The sequence below is a fragment of the Pelophylax lessonae genome, assembly GCF_965119305.1.
Source record: "Pelophylax lessonae genome assembly, chromosome: 11".
Lineage (NCBI taxonomy): Eukaryota > Metazoa > Chordata > Amphibia > Anura > Ranidae > Pelophylax > Pelophylax lessonae.
In genome coordinates this window covers 175,580,656-175,601,868 of record NC_138778.1, presented here as the reverse complement: position 1 = coordinate 175,601,868, position 21,213 = coordinate 175,580,656, and the positions used below count along the sequence as shown (strand labels likewise).

General features: G+C 47.2%; 1 protein-coding gene across 1 annotated transcript; it reads right to left on the bottom strand.

The window, feature by feature from the left end:
- Positions 1-1,637: 1,637 nt before the first annotated feature.
- Positions 1,638-19,733, bottom strand: TMUB2 (transmembrane and ubiquitin like domain containing 2). Its single transcript, XM_082272566.1, has 3 exons — positions 19,580-19,733; positions 5,035-5,678; positions 1,638-2,474 (listed from the first exon to the last, which is right to left on the bottom strand). The coding sequence occupies exons 2-3, from the start codon at positions 5,673-5,675 to the stop codon at positions 2,111-2,113; spliced, it is 1,005 nt and encodes a 334-aa protein (XP_082128692.1). The 5' UTR covers positions 5,676-5,678; positions 19,580-19,733; the 3' UTR covers positions 1,638-2,110.
- Positions 19,734-21,213: the final 1,480 nt, after the last annotated feature.

Here is a 21,213-nt window from a genome sequence, read left to right as displayed (position 1 = left end):
GGTGCTGGCTGCATATGGAGCGACTCTGGGGACACTTTTTGGGGGCAAACTAGCTAAAAACAATTCCAGGCAAATACTGATAGTTACTATGAGGCAGTAATCAGTCCAGAATACATACATTTTACATACCGACAGAGTAGAGTTTTCTTGTAGTACCATCCAAAAGCTCCAGGCCCCTTTATTACACGTTCCAAAGATCTGAGCAGCCTGCACTGAGAACAGATCTGAACTGTCCCTGCATCCATTTGCAGTAAATAATAATAATAGCAGCACCACCAATGGTAATATGCACAAATGTGATCAAGTGCCTACTACTGACAGAACCCCATTGCCAAAAGCAAAAACGTAAACATTTCCCTTTTAGGCCCTATGTGCGTATAATGAAAATGGATAATAATGTCCTGTCCTGCTCTAGAATATCAAATATAGACCTAACATTTCAAACACCTTTCATATACTGTACCCTCTATACCAGTGGTCCTCAACCCTGGCCTACAGGGCCCACTAACAGGCCAGGTTTGCAAGAGAACTGAAATACATCCCAGGTGATATAATTTGCTGCTCAGTGATTGCAGTACTCTAGTCTGCATCTCCCCAAGGTAATACTTAAAATCTGGCCTGTTAGTGGGCCCTGAGGACCGCAGTTGAGGACCACTGCTCTATACCACCAAATATTTTGGAAGGTTAAACCCCAAGGCCTGCATACCTGCGCTGTAGGGACTTCACACCGACCTGTTCTCCCATGAGCCCCTGCCACCAGTAAAGGTGCGGGTACTAACACAATACCACCTGTGCAGATACCGAAGACGGTGCTTCACAACATGCGCAGGATTCTCACAATCTGTGCTCTGTCCAACTTTACACCATGCAACACCAAAATACCTACATTTCATACAATACGGGGAAAGCAATCCTCACAGGCTCATTACACAGTACAATGAGCTTGTATCAGACAGAAACCAGATTTCAATGGTCCTTCCCACCCCAAGGCTGCCCTTTGTACTGCATTATTCCCGAAATCCTGCCATGAGAAAAATAAAGAAGACACCATTGTTGAAATCCGTATGAATTTGCCATCACGCGGACTCATATACTTTCAATGATGCAGATCACTTACTGCCTACCTGTTTAGGAACTGAAGACAAAGACAGAGGATGCTACATCTGCAACTAACAGCAATGGCAGCTAATGGACTTATCTCATCAATTCCAGTTTCCTTAAAGGGTCAGTCCACACAAAACCGATACCTCAGGTTCAGTAGTTGAATCCCACCGACTTTTTAAACTGTGGTTGGAGTTCTCAGTGTTAAAAACAGAAAGCTATGTATCCACTTGTTACAAAGAGGTTTTGGGTGGTGTGGCCCTTTAAATATGCCTATAGAGCATCATAAATACAATGTCTCTAAGTAGTAGGAGTTTTGATTGAGTTAAAAGGTTGAGCCCCAAAGGAAGCTGGGTATTTGTCATAGTCAAAGACTCCCACCAAAAGCCAGTTCAATAAAAAGTACAACATAGCACACCTCTGCCACGCCCCATACATTGAAGTGCCCACCACGGAATAGGCACAGCATCCAGGAGTGGACGCCTCCAGTCATAAATGGGAAACTTGGCTTCACTTCAAGGTGGCAGATACCAGTCTATTATGTCATACAGATCCACCTTAGACAATGTCATGTTTCCTACAATGCTCTCCCCTACAGATCTCATACATGTGGCCTTCTTATTCCAGCCTTTGGCCCAATCTCACTGGCACTGCCTTAGAGACCAAAACTCATGGAGCTTCCTATTAAGCCTGTTGTTGACCTCAATGCCAGCATTGTGTCCTAAAGGTCATGGGGGTGACTCTAGCGTAATATGCTCCTGTTACGCAAGGCCCTTCTGGATAAATTGGGGACACCGTGACGATAGGCCTATCTGATACCACACAGTAATTAATACCGCTTAGGGCCCTAATCATGGCCAATCCATTTGGTACTGAGAACGGGATTAAGCCAGATTAAGGTATTGGTGAATTGATACAGAATACATAACAGAAGCTTTGTTGCTTTATCCCACAGAGTAAATCTGTACAACAGTCAGAAGTCACTTAAACCCTTTTTTTTTTCACAGTTCTATCGCCCATACATGCCAAAGACCAAAAAGCTGAAAAAAACAGTGACCCCGCACAGGGAGACCGTGGCGGGGGCAGTGAAAAACTGGCGGTAGTTGATCCGAAAATACCAGATCAGGGCCAGCATGACCACAAAAATGGGTATCATCAGGTTCCCAATGGGTGGGGTGAGACCGGTGTGCTCCGTAGACGTCCCTCCAGATTCAGGGCCTACTGGGGAGGAGGAGACGGTTGCCTGAGAGCGGTGGCAATGGATGACGCAGTTGTCTGTGATATGAAGGGAGCGCAAGGTCTGTGAGGAGTCGTGTAGGAGCTGTCCCTGGTAAATGAGCTTCATCTGGGGTTCCTGGCCTGGGAAATATTTACTGGAGGAGAAAAAGCAAGAAGAGGAAGATGTTAAGAGTGGGGGCAAACACATCTGAGGCACAAATATCAAAAAATACACTATATATTTATAATAAAGTGATTATAAAGTTTTTTTGTTTTTTTATAAAGGGAGGGGGTTGAGAAATATTCTCCTCCTAGCTATACTGATCAGGCTGGCTCTTTGGATGTAGGCAATAGTCTACTTACATTACTATTGGAATGCTCGTTTACTGGATTTTCATCATAGAACTAGAAATGACTTTCACAGCCAACCCATCAATGCACATCACAAAAATGAAAATATAAAATGTGCAACAATGTCAAAGGGACTGAATCCAAGTAGGAAACGTGCATTCATGGCCATTTATAAAAGCGTGGTTCATTCAAAAAGGTAAAGCAAGATAGAATGCCCTGAAATTCCCTAAAATCCATGGCAACCAGTGGAATGCGCAGAAATCCATGGCAACCAGAGGTCCTCTTTCAACTGCTGAAAGGGGAATTTAATTTCATTTATTTCAGGTGCATTTCATTTATTAGGTGTCAGGGCCCCTGATAACAATGAGCTATTCCCCACACTGCAATGAAACTGAAGGTATTTGACATTCAGGCTTAAGTTACACTGAGAATTCTGCCACGGGCAGAGTCACAAGGTTGCAGCAGCCACTCCTCTCAATGGGTGCAACAGCAAAAGAGCAATGCCATAGGACAGGGGTCTCCAATCTTTCTAAAAAAAAAAAAAGGGCAAGTTCACTGTTCTTCAAACTTTAGGGGGGCCAGACTGTCACCAGTGGGAATAGAAAATGTCCTGGTGTCAGTGGGAGTAAACAATGCCCCATGATTACCTGCTAGATGAAGGGATGGCCTCCCACCCTTGGTATCAACGGGAGGGATGGCCTCCCACCCTTGGTATCAACGGGAGGGATGGCCTCCCACCCTTGGTATCAGCGGGAGGGATGGCCTCCCAGCCTTGGTATCAACGGGAGGGATGGCCTCCCAGCCTTGGTATCAACGGGAGGGATGGCCTCCCAGCCTTGGTATCAACGGGAGGGATGGCCTCCCAGCCTTGGTATCAACGGGAGGGATGGCCTCCCAGCCTTGTTATCAACGGGAGGGATGGCCTCCCAGCCTTGTTATCAACGGGAGGGATGGCCTCCCAGCCTTGTTATCAACGGGAGGGATGGCCTCCCAGCCTTGTTATCAACGGGAGGGATGGCCTCCCAGCCTTGTTATCAACGGGAGGGATGGCCTCCCAGCCTTGTTATCAACGGGAGGGATGGCCTCCCAGCCTTGTTATCAACGGGAGGGATGGCCTCCCAGCCTTGTTATCAACGGGAGGGATGGCCTCCCAGCCTTGTTATCAACGGGAGGGATGGCCTCCCAGCCTTGTTATCAACGGGAGGGATGGCCTCCCAGCCTTGTTATCAACGGGAGGGATGGCCTCCCAGCCTTGTTATCAACGGGAGGGATGGCCTCCCATCCTTGGTATCAACGGGAGGGGTGGCCTTGGTATCAACGGGAGGGGTGGCCTTGGTATCAACGGGAGGGGTGGCCTTGGTATCAACGGGAGGGGTGGCCTTGGTATCAACGGGAGGGGTGGCCTTGGTATCAACGGGAGGGGTGGCCTTGGTATCAACGGGAGGGGTGGCCTTGGTATCAACGGGAGGGGTGGCCTTGGTATCAACGGGAGGGGTGGCCTTGGTATCAACGGGAGGGGTGGCCTTGGTATCAACGGGAGGGGTGGCCTTGGTATCAACGGGAGGGATGGCCTTGGTATCAACGGGAGGGATGGCCTTGGTATCAACGGGAGGGATGGCCTTGGTATCAACGGGAGGGATGGCCTTGGTATCAACGGGAGGGATGGCCTTGGTATCAACGGGAGGGATGGCCTTGGTATCAACGGGTCAGTGGAAGAAATGGTGCCCCATCATTGGTGTCAATGGGAGGAATAGTGCCTCATTGTCTGTGTCAATGGCAGGAACTATGCTCCACTGTTGCTAAGAGTGGGAGGAATATTGCGCGAAGGCCAGAAAAAAGCAAGCATCTGGCCCCTGGGCCACAGTTTGGAGACTACTGCCATAAGAACGCAAGGAGGTTCTCAGTGCTCCAGGATCACTGATGGGCCTTACAGCCTACAGATTTACCTTTCCTGCTGACAACCTCACAAACCCTGAAACCTGGATCACCCTGGTGTGCAATTTTAAACCAGCATCCCTGGTCAAGAATGTTACCCCACTATTAACCATCACTACGATGGGAATCCTGGCCATAAGAGAACCCAGGAGGTGGCATGGATTTAAGCCAGATAGCAGGAGCTAGTTCAAATTTGCCTACCAGGATCCTACACTCCTGGGGTGCTCACTTTCTGAGATTTCCTGTATTAGGTTTAATACAGGAGCCTTGTGATCACCTCTCCAAGGTATGGCCGGCCAGATCCCAAGGCCAGGTAATCAATACTCCTAAACAAAATATAGCTGTCTCCTTTAATAGGATTAATCTAGTCCTATGTTCTACTTTGACTATTTCTGATGAATACCAGTCTTCCCAGTCCAGTATTCTTACCTTTTCAGAGTTCCGATGGTGTCATCTGGCCTCACCAAAGCAACCTCTTCCGTTTCATTCAGGAATTTCAGCCGCACTGTGATCAGTTCTTCCTCAGGCTGCGTCTGCTCCTGGCTTTTGCTGGTTCTCTTCCTCCATTCAAGATCCTGCTGCTTAGTGCCGCTCTCCCGCTCTGTCTCTCTCTCTTCTGGCGGAACTTTCCGTCTTGTTACTTCCTGGGAAATGTCCGCTCCATCAACCTCTCCTTCTGTTAGGTCTTCATCTGTGTCACTTACAGTGGTCACAGGCTGGCCACGCTTGGGCACTCCTTGAATATCAAGCATCTGGTCAAGGCTGGTGCTCTCGCTGTCGGCACCCTGTTCTCCGCCTTGGCCTTGCTCCCCTTCTTCTGGCTTTTCCACTTGGGGCTCCACAGTCCTCTGTGCTTCAGGATTTGGAGGCACCGAGTTGCTGAGGCCCAAAAGAGGTTCTCTTCTTCCAGCAGGCATCAGGCTGCCCAGTAGAGGATCGCTGCCCTCAGCCACATAGGTTGACAGCCATGCCAGAACGAGTGCCAGGAGCAGGATAAAGAGGCCCACTGCAACGGTCACCTCATCGCCGAGGCCCTCTATCATGGTTGGCGGGGGCGACTCCATGCCCATTTTCTACAGCAAAATAAAAAAAAAAATTATTAATGAATGGAGTTAACGTGAAAAAGCCAGCTTCACCTAAAGGTGTTATTTCTCATGGGATGGTAAGAGTGACTTCTAGTGTACAGATTCCACCAGTAGGATGCATCTTATAAACTTCTTACAATGAGGATCACACCATCATTTGACTATGACATTCAGGGAAGGACTGGAGATAGCCGTGAGCAGATCTCAACCCTGGAACCCCCAAGAAGTAGGAGAACTCTGCATGTGTTTCCACCTAACACATTCCTTTCGGAAGGATTTGGCCTTTAGAGCCCTTTCACGCTGAGGCGCTTCTAAGCTGCCCCTAAAACGCTGAGCGCTTTTGCTGCGATTTTCAGGTGTTTTTGAAGCATTTGCAGTTCGCTTTTTAACTACTTGCCTACCGTGCACTTTCACCCCCTTCCCATCCAGGCCAATTTTCAGCTTTCAGCGGTCTCACACTTTGAATGACAATTGCGTGGTCATGCTACACTGTCCCCATATGAAATTTTTATCATTTTTTTCACACAAATAGAGCTTTCTTTTGGTGGTATTTAATCACCTCTGGGTTTTTTATTTCTTACAAAAAAAAAAAAGAAAAATACAGAAAATTTTGAAAAAAAAAAGTTTTTCTTATTTTCTGCGAGTAAATTTTGAAAATAAATACATTTTTCTCCTTCACTGATGTGCGCTGATGAGGCGGCACTGATAGGCTGCACTGATGAGGTGGCACTTATGGGCACTGATGAGGTGGCACTTATGGGCACTGATGAGGAGGTACTAATATGCCGCACTGATGAGCACTGATAGGCGGCACTGCTGGGCACTGAGAGGCGGCACTGATGGACACTGACGGGTGGCACTGATGGACACTGACGGGTGGCACTGATGAGCAGCACCATCAGTGCCCACAGTGCTGCCAGTCAGTGCTCATCAGTGCCTAGATGAGCAGGCACTGATGGGCACTGACTGGCAGCACTATGGGCACTGATGGAGGTCACTGTGGGAACATTTTATTTTATTTACCTTTGTTGTAATCAGGCCACTGGTGATCAGTGCCCTGATTACATTTTTCTTTGTCTCCGAATGGCTGATCGGCTCTGCTCCTTCCTCACACTGCAGTCTCTGTGTGAGGAAGGAGCGCTGGCGATGAGAGAGGATCTCATATGTTTACATATGAGATCATCTCTCATCGCACGGCCCGATCACGTGGTAAATGGCCGCTGTGATTGGCCATTTACCACGATCTGCGATTGGCTGTGTCCAAGGGACACGGCCGTCACAGATTTTCCCCGATGCGCGCTCGTTGGAGCACGCGGGGAACCTGTCACTGGGAGGCCGTTTAAAGACAGCCTCCCGGAAATGTGAGTCCGCGCTGTAGCCGTACTTCGGCTATAGCGCGAATATGAAGAAGTTAAAGGACACGAGACTCAAAAACGTCTCCAAAAAACATTTTGAGGCGCTTTCCATTAATTTTAAAGGAGAGGGGCGTTTTTGAAGCACTTTTTTTTTAGCTCTCCAATATACCGCATGCCGGATATTTTTCACCGCGCTGCCAGCCAGTGCACCGCCCTGGTAAGAAAGTATTTATTGATTTTTATAGGGAGCATTTTTCGTGAGCTTTTTTTTTTTTTTTTTAACACCAAAGTGCTTGAAAAACTCCTCAGTGTGAAAGGGCTCTTGCAGTAGAACGTTCTTTGATATGTGTTACTATAATACAACAATAGAGTGTCCATTGTACCAAATGAGACATTTTGGGTGTGGTGGTGGCTGTGGTGGCCACATTGGGCTCCAGTCCTCTGTCTTGTCCAGTGCATACTTACATGGACACAATAATCTATTATGTAGTGTTTGATCACTGGTAACAAAAGATCCTTCAAGAGTCTGAATAAAAGAGGTCTCCAATACTATTTACAAAGCAGAGTTCCTTTCCCCATTATGTTCTTCAATGGACCCCGCTGCTTTGGCTTCATTCACTATTCTGTGGCTGACTCCCTACACCTGTCCTGTTTCATCAATACCTCTCCAGTCATCAAGGGGGCGCCTCTGACATTCAGAAGAAAAGGCAACATACAGAGGCGGGGAAAGAATCCAAAGCCCTATGACCAGATTAACCAGTTTCTCCTAGCAGGTAACTGGGGAGGGGGAGGGTGAAAAAGTGTAAGGCAATTCATACATTATGCAACATTCTTTCCTTCAACCACAGAAAATTGCTTAATTCCCCAATCAACACAGTCAGTGCCAATAGGGGAATCCGTCCAGCAGCATTACTGTGTTGTGCCGGCAGTGAGCCTTCCCCACTGGCAGAAAACAATGATCACTGCTGGCGGCCGAAGCCACCGACAGGTTGATTGTACTGAAGTCAACCAATGGATCGAATTCAGTACTGCCAGCCTGCCCAGGCAGATCAAAATTCAATGTGTCCCTGCTAAACCGGCCAATTTCGATCCGCCTATGGCTGGCTTTACTAGCAAGGAGGGCAGACAATGAAAGGTGTCATACAGAAAGACTTCAGAGAATTAATTGAGTAACAGAAGAGGTATTATAATCACTTCTCTGGTAGCCTGCGTCTCCTCTCTTTCCTCCATTAACCACTTAAGCCCCGGAAGATTTTACCCCCTTCCTGACCAGGGCCTATTTTGCGATTCGGCACTGTGTGACTTTAACGGACAATTGCGCGGTCGTGCGACGCTGTACCCAAACGAATTTGACGTCCTTTTTTCCCCACAAATAGAGCTTTCTTTTGGTGGTATTTGATCACCTGTGCAATTTTTTGATCATGCGCTATAAACAAAAAAAGAGCGTCAATTTTGCAAAAATAACAATATTTTTCACATTTTTTATATGAAATTCCCCCAAAAAAATGTAAAAATCGAAATTTGACATTGTAGGCCAATTTTTTTTTTACCATATGTTTGGTAAAAAAATAAATAAATAAATCGCAAAAAGAGTATTTTGATTGGTTTGTGCAAAAGTTATTGCGTTTACTAACTAAGGGAAAGATTGTCATTTTTATTGTTTTTTTTTTTTTTTAACGAGTAATGGCGGCGATCTGTGATTTTTTTTGCGGTACTGCGACATTGCGGCGGACAGATTGGACCCTTGACTGACATTTTTGACACTTTTGGGGTTACCAGTGACATTACTGCAGTAATCAGTGCTATACATATGCACTGTTACTGTAAAAATGACACTGGCAGTGAAGGGGTTAACTTTATTTGAGAAGGAGGGGTTAAGTGTGTTCCTAGGGACGTGATTCTAACAGTGATTGGATGTGGCTGTGTGTGTAACAGCAGAGATCTACGGTCCTACATAGCAGGACCGTATAATCTCTGCTGTTACACAGGGGAGAATGACAGGCGGCTTTGTTTACATTAGCCGCCTGCCCTTCTCCCGGTGTAACCGGCGATCGCGAGTGACCGGCGGACATCGGGTCCGCCGCTCACACGCGCGGGGGGGGGGGGGGGCGTGAGCGAGCAGGAGCGTGCCTTCGGTGGCGCACGCTCGCTCCCTAGAGCTTCACAGGCTAGCGACGTAGCCCTACGTCACTTTGCCTGTGAGGGGCTGACTGCCGACATATATAGTCGTGCGGCAGTCAGCAAGTGGTTAAAGTGCTAAAGCCCCTGGCAGAATCTTTAAACCAGACACTTCCAGGAGTGGAAAGGTAGGAGACCCCTAGGAGTAGAATCCCTCTTCTTTTACAGGGGGGGGCTACCACAGTGTCACTTTCCAAACTACGGCCCTCCAGCTGTTGTGGAACTACACATCCCATGAGGCATTGTACAACTCTGACATTCACAGCCATGCCCAGGCATGATGGGAATTGTAGTTCTTGAACAGCTGGAGGGCTGTAGTTTGAAGATCCCTGCTTTAAGTGAACAGAAATATGGCCGCCTTCATTACTGAATGGTTTATAAAGGAGTAAGCAGTGGAAGCGTCAGCTTCGACCTTCCCTCACTACATCCCATGTAACAGAGCTCCCGGAGAGAGAAACACCTGGTATAGGCTATGCTGACACATGGCTGTTACTTACGCACCTCTGAAAAGCCATCCATGGTTGGTTCACTTTTCAAAAACTGGCAATGAGATGTGTCACCTCCTCGCCTCTTATTTTTATCCAGAGGATGCCACACCACTGCATGCGGTTGTTGGACAGTTGCAGCATGGCCCCATTTACTTGAATGGGCTGCGTTCTGCGGTGGTACTGCTCAGTGAATGTCACCAGAACAGGAAGGGAGGGGAAATCTCTCCAATGGGGACACACAGTGAAAAAATATGATGGAGCTTCTAAAACTTTCCAATTTTGTTCAAGCTAGAAGCTCCTGTGTCTCTAGTACTTGTACTCACATCCAGGACGCTAAGCCAGGGGAGGAACGCAGCGGGCATGGCACAGAACTGCCACAAAGGGCTGCATTTCCAGTTACTATGGCAGAAACAAACACTGCGCCTTCCAACGCATTCAAACTTTATTTAGAAATCAGATAACGGGGAACATTTATTGTCAGCCATAAGGGTACATGGAATCTCATAGAAACCATTATACAATCATATCAGTGGCCTGAAACAGAAGCCAAACCCACATGAGGATACAAACCACGGCTCTGCTAAGCTGCCAGCTAATGAACAGTCAGCCCGGGGCTGCAGATTTATCATCTAAGGCTAGCCATACACCCAATCAACAGAAACCAGTGCAGAATTCCAGCCATGGATGGCCAGCATAAGAGTTTACAAACTTCCTGATGACCTTGTACATGCAAGAGTCAGAATTTATAAGAGCAATATGAACAGCAAGCTTTTCTATAAGTTTCCAGCAGCTTCATTTCCAGTCTATGGATGTTAAACATGGATCATAACAGGAGTGCTGCTTGTCACTGCAATCCAGCAGCTAGCAGGCTTCAACAGCCGTTCAGTAAGTTTTAGCTCTGCGTGACTATGGCTGAAAGCCGGTGTTCTATCAGATTGTGTAACAGAAATGACGTTCCCAACAAAAAGTACTTATTGCGCATGCGCTATGTGTTCTACACACTTCATGATCTGATGGGTAGCAGTAACCTGAACTCTAATGCGGACATCTTACTACACCAAGCTACATCTTGAATTTCAGAGTAATTTTAGCAATAAAGTGAGCGTATAGAAATAAAGTATATTGATATCTGTGATGCTGTTTGGAGGTTTCATTTTGAAAGCATAAAAGTTTAGTGCAGGGTGTACCAACATGGCCTCCGCCACCTTCCTACTGCTAGTGCCCAGGTAACATCAAGACAGCATCACAGATGTCAATATACAATATTTATTTATATCCACTCACTTTATTGCTAAAATTACTCTGCAATTCAAGACATAGCTGGGTGTAGTAAGATGTCCGCATGGGTGTTCTATTAGATTACCGCTACCCGTGATGGAACGCATAGAGCATGCCCAAATCACATGCGATGCAAATTGGCGGAATTCGCATCTCATTCAGACCAAAGTCGTGCAGGACCCCTTTTTTGGTCCGCACCAGAATCGGATCGCATGGCTGTTCACGCCTATACGATCCGATTCATGTCCGAACTGACAGTTCGCACTGCGATATGCAAACAGATCTGGGGGTGACATTAACTTTGTATTGACACTCCCAGCGGCTCGCATATGGCCGTGTGAACTGCCTGCGAGTCAGGTGCAATGCGGGAACCCGCAGTGGATTCGCAACTTAAGGTTTCCCGCATTGCACCAATGTGAACCGAGCCTTAAGCCTTGTACACACGCAACGATTATCGGCCGACCGATCGGCTGTCTTTTGTCCAGAGTTGTGTTTTGTTGGTTGGAATGTGCCTAGGCTGCACACAAATTTTATCGGCCAACAAAAACCAACTTCAGAAGTGATGTCATGTTCTGGTTTACTTTCCTTGTGTTTTTTCTTCTCTGAGCATGCCCAGTCTTACTCATCAGATTTTTGTCTGCCGAAATCTGTACTGACTGACGAACAATCGGACGCTGTGTTGACGGCCAACAAAAATTTTATAGCATGCACACCAGATTTTGTTCGGCCAAAAAGTCGGAGTCGGTTGTCAGAAGCATCATACTAACAAGCCGACAATCGGCCGATCGGACGTTAGCCGAAAATTCACGGCCAACTATCGATGCGTGTGTACGAGGCATAAGTGGTTTTTGTCGTAACATCACTTCCGTTACACAATCCGATTGGTAGAGGTCATCTGACAGAACCCCCGGCTTAAAGCTGAACTCCAGATACACAAAACTTTAATTGAAAGGAGACCTTCACTCTCAAAAAGAAGTGATCCTACCTGCAACCTCCCCCTCATTCTCACTTAGGTATAAATGATGTATACCTGCTTCCAAGCCTGATGCGTCTCATTGGGGCCTGGCAGCCTGTTGCTGCATCAGATGGCAACATGAGACCCAGGCTGTGACACCTGAGCAGGACAACACTAGATTGTGTGCATCTGAATGACGGAAAATCCAGGATAACCAGTAAGGGGGAGAAAAAAAGGAAATCATGGGGAGGGAAGGGGGCGACACTAAAATTCCTCCTTAAAGTGGTGTTCCAGCTGTGGAAAAAATAAAAGTCAGCAGCTACAAATACTGTAGCTGCTGACTTTGAATATACAAACACTCACCTGTCCAGGGAGCCCGCGATGTCAGCACCCCAGATGATTTTTGGATCAGCTGCCAGGTGCCGCCGCCGCCATTCACTCTAAAGGAAACCGGCAATGAAACCTTTGGGCTTCACAGCGGATTCCCTTCTACACATGCATGAAGTGCGCTGCGCAGCATTGCCATTGGTTCAGCAGCAGGGGAAGGAGAAAGGGGATGGAACTTCTGATGGACGGCGCTGCAGCACTGTCTCCCGGTACTTGTAACAAACCGGAACCCATTCCCTCCTCCCCCCTGAGAAGTGCCAAATGTGGCACCAGAGGCGGAAGGGGGGGGGGGGAGAAAGCAGATAAGCGGAAGTTCCACTTTTGGGTGGAACTCTGCTTTAAATATATTCCTTTATAACAAAAAAGTATATAGACCTCCTTTGCAAACCAAATTTTTACCTTGTAAAATTAGCAGTGACATCATCACTGTGCTGTACATAGCCTGTGCAGAGAGCGGAGCTGTGGGAGGGGCCCAGCAGGCTCCACCTACTACAGACTGGCTGCAGAAAACTACAAGAGGGGGCGGAGACAAGACCAGTCGCCCTGCACAAGCAGAGAGAGCAGCAGTGAGCGGTCTTTATACAGGAAGGTGAAGTCTCACACTGGATTACTGCACAGATCTGGAAGAAATACACAAAGCATACCAAGATTTAACCACTTGCCGACTGCACACAGTATATTTACTGCGGCAGTCAGCCCCGGCCAGGCAGAGGTCTACAGGTCTACGTCGCTCGCCTGTCACCGGGTTTTGAGCCAATAGCGGGCGAGCGCGCGCCCGCCTCGTTCACGGAGGAGTGCGGGCGTGTGACCGGCGGACCCGATGTCCGCCGGTCACACTACGATCGTCGGTAGAGCAGGAGAAAGGCGGGCGGCTTATGTAAACAAGCCGCCTGTCATTCTCCCCTGTGTAAAAATGAAGATCAGACGGTTCTATTATGTAGGACCGTTGATCTCTGTTTTTACACCAGTAGCCATGTCCCACTACAGTTAGAAGCACGCCCCTAGGACACACTTAACCCCTTCCTGTCCAATACAGTTAACCCCTTCCCTGCCAGTGTCATTTTTACAGTAACAGTGCATATGTATAGCACTGATTACTGCAGTAATGTCACTGGTAACCCCAAAGGTGTCAAAAATGTCAGTCAAGGGTCCGATCTGTCCGCCGCAATGTCGCAGTACCGCAAAAAAAAAAAAAAAAAAAAAAAAAAATCGCAGATCGCCGCCATTACTCGTTAAAAAAAAAAAAAAAACACACCAAAAATGACAAAAATCTTTCCCTTTGTTAGTAAACACGATAACTTCTGCGCAAACCAATCAAAATACGCTTTTTGCGATTTTTTTTACCAAACATATGTAGCATAAAACAAATTGGCCGAAAATGTTGAAAAATTTTGATTTTTACATTTTTTTTGGGGGGGGGGGGGGGGGGGGGAATTTCATATAAAAAAAAGTGAAAAATACTGTTATTTTTGCAAAGTTTACGCTCTTTTTTTGTTTATAGCGCATGATCAAAAAAAAAAAGAAAAACGCACAGGTGATCAAATACCACCAAAAGAAAGCTCTGTTTGTGGGAAAAAAAGGACGTGAAATTCGTTTAGGTACAGCATCGCACGACCGCGCAATTGTCCGTTGAAGTCACGCAGTAAAAAAAAAAACAAAAAAAACCCTGGTCAGGAAGGGGGTAAAATCTTCTGGGGCTTAAGTGGTTAAGAATACACAGAACTCTTATAATAAAGAGCCTCCTATAGGAGAGATCTCCAAGCTCCCATTGACGTGTATGGAAGAGAAGAGATCAGACACAATTTTGTTTTTTGTATCCTGTCAAAAAATGGAACACTATTGGCAATCAACCTGCTCTTTTAGTGTATGGCAAGGATGTGGGGTGATTGGGTGAAGGAGCTCATTCATCAGATCTAAATAAAGCACTCATTCCAGGTGGGTGAGGATTCCTCCACTGTCAGAATACACCGATCAGCTCTGTAGCTCATTGGCTGCAGCAATGATGGAAGGGAATTTTTTTCAACATTCCCCTCCAGGATAAAGCCACTAGGTTTGATTGACTTCTTTCTAGCAGGAATAGCCACAGAAGGATCGAAATTCACCCGGTCCCTGCTGAACTGGCCGAATTTTGATCTATGGCCGGCTTAAGGCACCTTATGCTTGGATAATTAGATCTTTCATGTTTGCAATAATTAAAGTGACGTGGTCCCCAAATTATTATTGTCATTAAAGAGGCACCTGAAAAGAAGAATGGGAACTTGGAGAATTAACCACTTCCCGACCAGCCGCCGTAGTCTTACAGCGGCAGGTCGGCTCTATTATGCGAAACCACGTACCTGTACGTCATTAAGTGTAATAGACAATGGGGGCGCGCGCCGATTAGCCTGAGAGGGAACCAATCAGCAGGTCCAGCGGACGCAATGTCCGCCAGCCACCTGTGATCGCTGCCTATGGAGACAGAACGGCGGTCTGCATATGTAAACAAGGCAGACCGCTGTTCTGTCACAGATGAACACAAGGATCCTTTGTTCCTACTATTAATGTAGACAGGTCTCTGTTCATCTAGTAAATCCATTCCCCACACAGTTAGAAAGCACTCCTTAGGAGCACACTTAACCCTTTGATCACCCCTGGTGTTAACCCCTTATCTGCCAGTGTCATTAGTACAGCAACGGTGTATATTTTTAGCACTAATTACTGTAGTATTGCCATTGATCCCCTCAAAAGCGTCAGTTAGGAGTCCGATCTGTCCGCTGCAATGTCGCAGTCCCTCAAAAAAAGAAAAAAAAAAAAGGCTGATGGCCGCCATTACAAGTAAAATAAAAAAATTTATAAAAATGTCATAAATGCTCCTAAAAACTACACTGCGGAGCGCATGAGCATCATGGGAAATGTAGTTCCAAAATATCTGGGGTGCCAAGGTTCACTGCTTATACTGTGTCTCTTCAGCCGGCTCCCAGCTTGAAAGTTATCCAGTGACTTTATAGCCGCTGATCACTTTCACTGTGCAGGCGGGCTACATGGCGTGACCCCCACCCCCCCCCTGTACTTCCCGTGTGAGACCCCAACTCACATGACATGGTGACTCCTATGACTTGTGCCCATAGACTTTAATGGAAGTCCCTGCCAAGTTGGATCTTCATTGATGTGATTTAGATCTGACATTGCAGGAAGATTACACCGGCATTCCCCAAAAGTTGCTTCAAAGTCACATCAAGTACTACTCAAATTGCCTGGAAGTCACCTGGCAAAGTTGCACTGTAGGTCACGGCAGTGTGGACTGAGCCTTAGTCACTTTTAATTTCAGACCTTCTATTCCCTGCCTGCTACAGCCAAGGGAGCATCTAACCAAGCAGATCTCTGATCAGTTAGATGCTCTGAAAGGAAGGGGAAACATTGGGGTCTACTAGACCCTCAATATACTCTACATAAAGAACCTGTCACCTGCCCAATGCTATCACATGACGTTTTGTTAACCCCTTGTGATAGCAAAGTTAAAGTAGAACTATAGGCAAAACTTCTTCTTTCATCTTTGATAGAGTAAGGGAGGATTATTTTCACCATCTTTGCCCCACTGGGGAGATTTCCCCTCACCTCCTATCCCATAGTCAAAACAGGAAGTGAGAGAAAATCCCTGCATATTAAAAAGGTCATTTGTAGGGGACCCCCAGGTCACCAAAACTAGTGTCTCCATTGGAAGAGTTCCCTCTATTACTTTAATGGAGACAACCCAAAATTTGGGATTGTCTTTTTTTTTTCACTTTCAATGATAATGGTAAACAAGACAAGTAGAGAGGGGACTCTCCGTAACAGGGGTACAGACAGCAATAAAACTAAAAAACAAAAAAAAGTTTTGCCTTTAGTTGTCCTTTAAATAAAAAAAAAATTATAGTAAAATGTATTTAAAAAAAACATCATGTAACACACACCCCCCTCCCACAGATACAAACACATACATGCCTAGAGTGAGTATACCCCCTCCGAGGTCGCGGTGCGAGCAGCGCGCCGCGACCTCAGAGCGGCCGCCACGGACTTCATAACATTGAAGTCAATGCAGGTCGCCCCAAAGAAGCTCCGGACCCTTTTGTTAAGTCGGAGCGACTTGTGTCACTCCTATTAGAACGGGTCCGCAGCTTCCCTTATGGGAGGCAACCTACGGCGACCTGTGAGGCGACCAGGTCGCCTCACAGGTCGCCCTAGTGTGAACGGGGACTTAAGAAATGTCACTTTGCTACAATGTAAAGTAGTGAGTGTACAGCTTGTATAACAGTGTAAATTTGCTCTCCCCTCAAAATAACTCAACACACAGCCATTAATGTCTAAACTGCTAGAAACAAAAGAGAGTACACCCCTAAGGCCCCTTTCACACGGGCTTTCCGAACAGTCAGTTTTTCAGGTGGACCTGATCGGATGCTCCATGCACCTCTATGGGGCAGCAGATGTCAGCAATGACATGTCCGCTGACCCCCGCTGCTATCCGATCCGTTCCGTGAAATCCGGACGGATGGAAACCCTATTATCCATCCGTCTGGAGGATCGGATAGTATCGGATGAGAATGGACAGGCGGTCCGTTCTCATCAGATCTCCCATAGAGGACAGTGGGGATCTGACAGCTCCATCTCTGCACACAGAGCGGAGACGGAGCTGTCATTCTCCTGCTCAGTGGGGATCGGCGGATCGATCCCCCGCTGACCAGAACGGACTCAGTCGGGTGCACCGCCCGTGTGACAGGAGCCTTAGTCAAAATGACCAAATTGGGCCCAATTAGCCATTTTCCCTCCCCGGTGTCATGTGACTCATTAGTGTTACAAGGCCTCAGGTGTGAATGGGAAACAGGTGTGTTAAATTTGGTGTTGTCGTTCTCAGTCTCTCATACTGGTCACTGGAAGTTCAACATGGCACCTCATGGCAAAGAACTCTCTGAGGATCTGAAAAAAAAGAATTGTTGCTCTACAGATGGCCTAGGCTATAAGAAGATTGCCAAGACCCTGAAACTGAGCTGCAGCACGGTGGCCAAGACCATACAGCTGTTTAACGGGACAGGTTCCACTTTCCACAGGTTGTTGCAGAGGTTGAAGGGGTTGTGGGTCAGCCTGTCAGTGCTCAGACCATACGCCGCACACTGCATCAAATTGGTCTGCATGGCTGTCATCCCAGAAGGAAGCCTCTTCTAAAGAAAGCCCGAAAACAGTTTGCTGAGGACAAGAAGACTAAGGACATGGATTACTGGAACCATGCCCTGTGGTCTGATGAAACCCAGATAAACCTATTTGGTTCAGATGGTGTCAAGCCTTTGTGGCAGTAACCAGGTGAGGAGTACAAAGACAGTGTGTCTTACCTACAGTCAAGCATGGTGGTGGGAGTGTCATGGTCTAAAGCTGCATGAGTGCTGCTGGCACTGGGGAGCTACAGTTTATTGAGGGAACCATGAATGCCAACATGTACTGTGACATACTGAAGCAGAGCATGATCCCCTCCCTTCGGAGACTGGGTCACAGGGCAGTATTCCAACATGATAATGACCCCAAACACACCTCCAAGATGACCACTGCCTTGCAAAAGAAGCTGAGGGTAAAGGTGATGGACTGGCCAATCATGTCTCCAGATCTAAACCCTATTGAGCATCTGTGGGACATCCTCAAACGGAAGGTGGAGGAGCACAAGGCCTGTAACATCCACCAGCTCTGTGATGTCATCATGGGGGAGTGGAAGAGGACTCCAGTGGCAACCTGTGAAGCTCTGGTGAACTCCATGCCCAGGAGGGTTAAGGCAGTGCTGGAAAATAATGGTGGCCACACAAAATATTGACACTTTGGGCCCAATTAGGACATTTTCACTTAGGGGTGTACTCACTTTTGTTGCCAGCAGTTTAGACATTAATGGCTGTGTGTTGAGTTATTTTGAGGGGACAGCAAATGTACACTGTTATACAAGCTGTACACTCACTACTTTACATTGTAGCAAGGGGTGTACTCACTTTTGTGAGATACTGTATGTGCAACATAAAAAATTTGCAACCATCATCTTTTCCATCTACAGGGTCTCTGCTTTTAGAAAATATATTAACTTCTGGGGGTTGGAGTCATTTTATGCAGATTTTTACATGTGTACAAAAAAACAAAAAATAGATCTAGTGACAAAGTAGTGAAGCAATTACTGCAATAAAGGATCAAAGGAATAGAATTGTATTCTATACACCGATCCCCCCCCCCATACCTCCTGTATACAGCCATTCTATACACCGATCCCCCCCCCCATACCTCCTGTATACAGCCATTCTATACACCGATCCCCCCCCCATACCTCCTGTATACAGCCATTCTATACACCGATCCCCCCCCCCCATACCTCCTGTATACAGCCATTCTATACACCGATCCCCCCCCCCATACCTCCTGTATACAGTCATTCTATACACCGATCCCCCCCCCCATACCTCCTGTATACAGCCATTCTATACACCGATCCCCCCCCCATACCTCCTGTATACAGTCATTCTATACACCGATCCCCCCCATACCTCCTGTATACAGTCATTCTATACACCGATCCCCCCCCCATACCTCCTGTATACAGTCATTCTATACACCGATCCCCCCCCCATACCTCCTGTATACAGCCATTCTATACACCGATCCCCCCCCCATACCTCCTGTATACAGTCATTCTATACACCGATCCCCCCCCATACCTCCTGTATACAGCCATTCTATACACCGAGCCCCCCCCCCATACCTCCTGTATACAGCCATTCTATACACCGAGCCCCCCCCCCATACCTCCTGTATACAGCCATTCTATACACCGATCCCCCCCATACCTCCTGTATACAGCCATTCTATACACCGATCCCCCCCCCCATACCTCCTGTATACAGCCATTCTATACACCGATCCCCCCCCCCATACCTCCTGTATACAGCCATTCTATACACCGATCCCCCCCCCCATACCTCCTGTATACAGTCATTCTATACACCGATCCCCCCCATACCTCCTGTATACAGCCATTCTATACACCGATCCCCCCCCCATACCTCCTGTATACAGCCATTCTATACACCGATCCCCCCCATACCTCCTGTATACAGCCATTCTATACACCGATCCCCCCCCCCATACCTCCTGTATACAGCCATTCTATATAGTATCAGTTATTGAACACGAAGGTATAGGGTGACATCACGGCCCACACGCAGACCAGGAGGGGGCGCAGTGACGTCAGAGCAGGACACGGATGTCACTCACCGCCAGCCGCCGCTGCGATCCTGTCACCCCCAAATCCGGGTCACCAGGGCCCACCCGACACAGGAAAAGTTTACGTCACACGCTGCGCGACCAATGGGGGCGGGCCCGGGTGACGTCTTGGTGTTGCCACCGTACAGGTCCGGATCCTACTGCGCATGCGTCGGTCAATATCACCTGCCTGCATGGAAGCACGCGACGTCATCATCGTCCGCCCTGTAGGCGGGTACCCGGAAGAGGGGGGGGGAGTGCGGAGTCATGTGATCAGACATGGGCGGTCCTTCAGTGTTATAAATAATCAGGTGGCAGTGGTGCAGTGTTGGGGGGACTACAAGTACCAGCAGAGATCCAGTATAGCCAGGCTTCTGTACTATAAATATTAGACGAGGAAGTGCTGTGTGCAGCCTGGGAGTGATGTGTGTCACGTGATTTCATCTGTCAGCCTGTGCATTACCATCATCATTTACTATTGACTTCAATGTGACGTCATTATTACTGAGAGCCTGACACCTTCTGATCAGAGGGGAACTCATCCGTCTTCTGCTTCTCCTGTCACTGTCAGTCCATGGCTGGGGGAGGGGTGAGACCTGAATGTGAAACTGCAGCAGAGAATAATGAGGCTTCTCTGTATACATCTTAGGACTGGATGGATGGATGAATAGAAGTCTTTTGGCAGATTAGACAGTTCCCATGTGTGTTCAGCTTTATTATACAGTTGCCAGGGATCAGACATCTTTCTTCATTACATCTGCAGGCTCAGCTTCCTCCTCCATAGTCCTGCACAGTCCCTGCAGCACTGCTCCTCTGTCAGAGGGCTCATGTCTGTCTTCAACCACCTAAACTTGCAAGTATCTGCAAACTGTGGCCCTACAGCTGTTTCAAAACTACAACTCCCATCATGCCTCTGTCTCTAGGTGTCATGCTTGTGGCTGTCAGAGTCTTGCTATGCATCATGGGAAATGTAGTTCTGCAACAGCTGGAGGGCCACAGTTTGTATAACTAAAGGCAAAACTTTTTTATTAAGTTTTAGATAGAGTGGAGAGGGATCAGAACATCTGTCCCTTTTTATCGCTGTCTGTGTCCCCGATAAGTAGATTACCCCTCTCTATTTGTCCTGTTTACCATTATCATTAAAAGTAAAAGAAAATCCCACATTTTGGGTTGTACTCTAGAAAAAATAATAGAGGGGAAATCTTCCAATGGGGACACTAGTTGTGATGACCTGGAGGTCCCCAAGGAATTCCCTTGATTTGCAGGGATTTCTTCTAGCTTCCTGTTTGGCTATGGGACAGGAAGTGAAGGTAAATCTCCACAATGGGACACAGATGGCGAGAAAAATCTGCCAGGGGTTATAACCCTCCCTTGCTTTATCCAAAATGAAAAAAACAGAATTTTTGTAAAATCTTACCTGTAAAATTCCTTTCTCTGAGTCCTCCGACAGTCGCCGCCTCTTCATATTCGTCACATATGGGGTATTAGACTTTGCTCCGAAGGAGTAGCTAGGCAACAGAATATGTTAACATTAAAGCTTTTAACATATCCCACCCTCAAAGGGTGGTCCCCTCAGTCAATACCCTCCTACTTCCTGCAACCATATCTAAGTTTTAGTGGAATAGCAGTAGAGTATACAACCAAAC

What these genes read in the sequence shown, in the direction of transcription:
- TMUB2 (XM_082272566.1), bottom strand. Translation starts at nt 5,675, where the DNA reads ATGGGCATGGAGTCGCCCCCGCCAACCATGATAGAGGGCCTCGGCGAT. An exon ending in ACCATCGGAACTCTGAAAAG is followed by an intron (nt 2,475 to 5,034) that starts GTAAGAATACTG and finishes TTTCTCCTCCAG; the next exon opens with TAAATATTTCCCAGGCCAGG.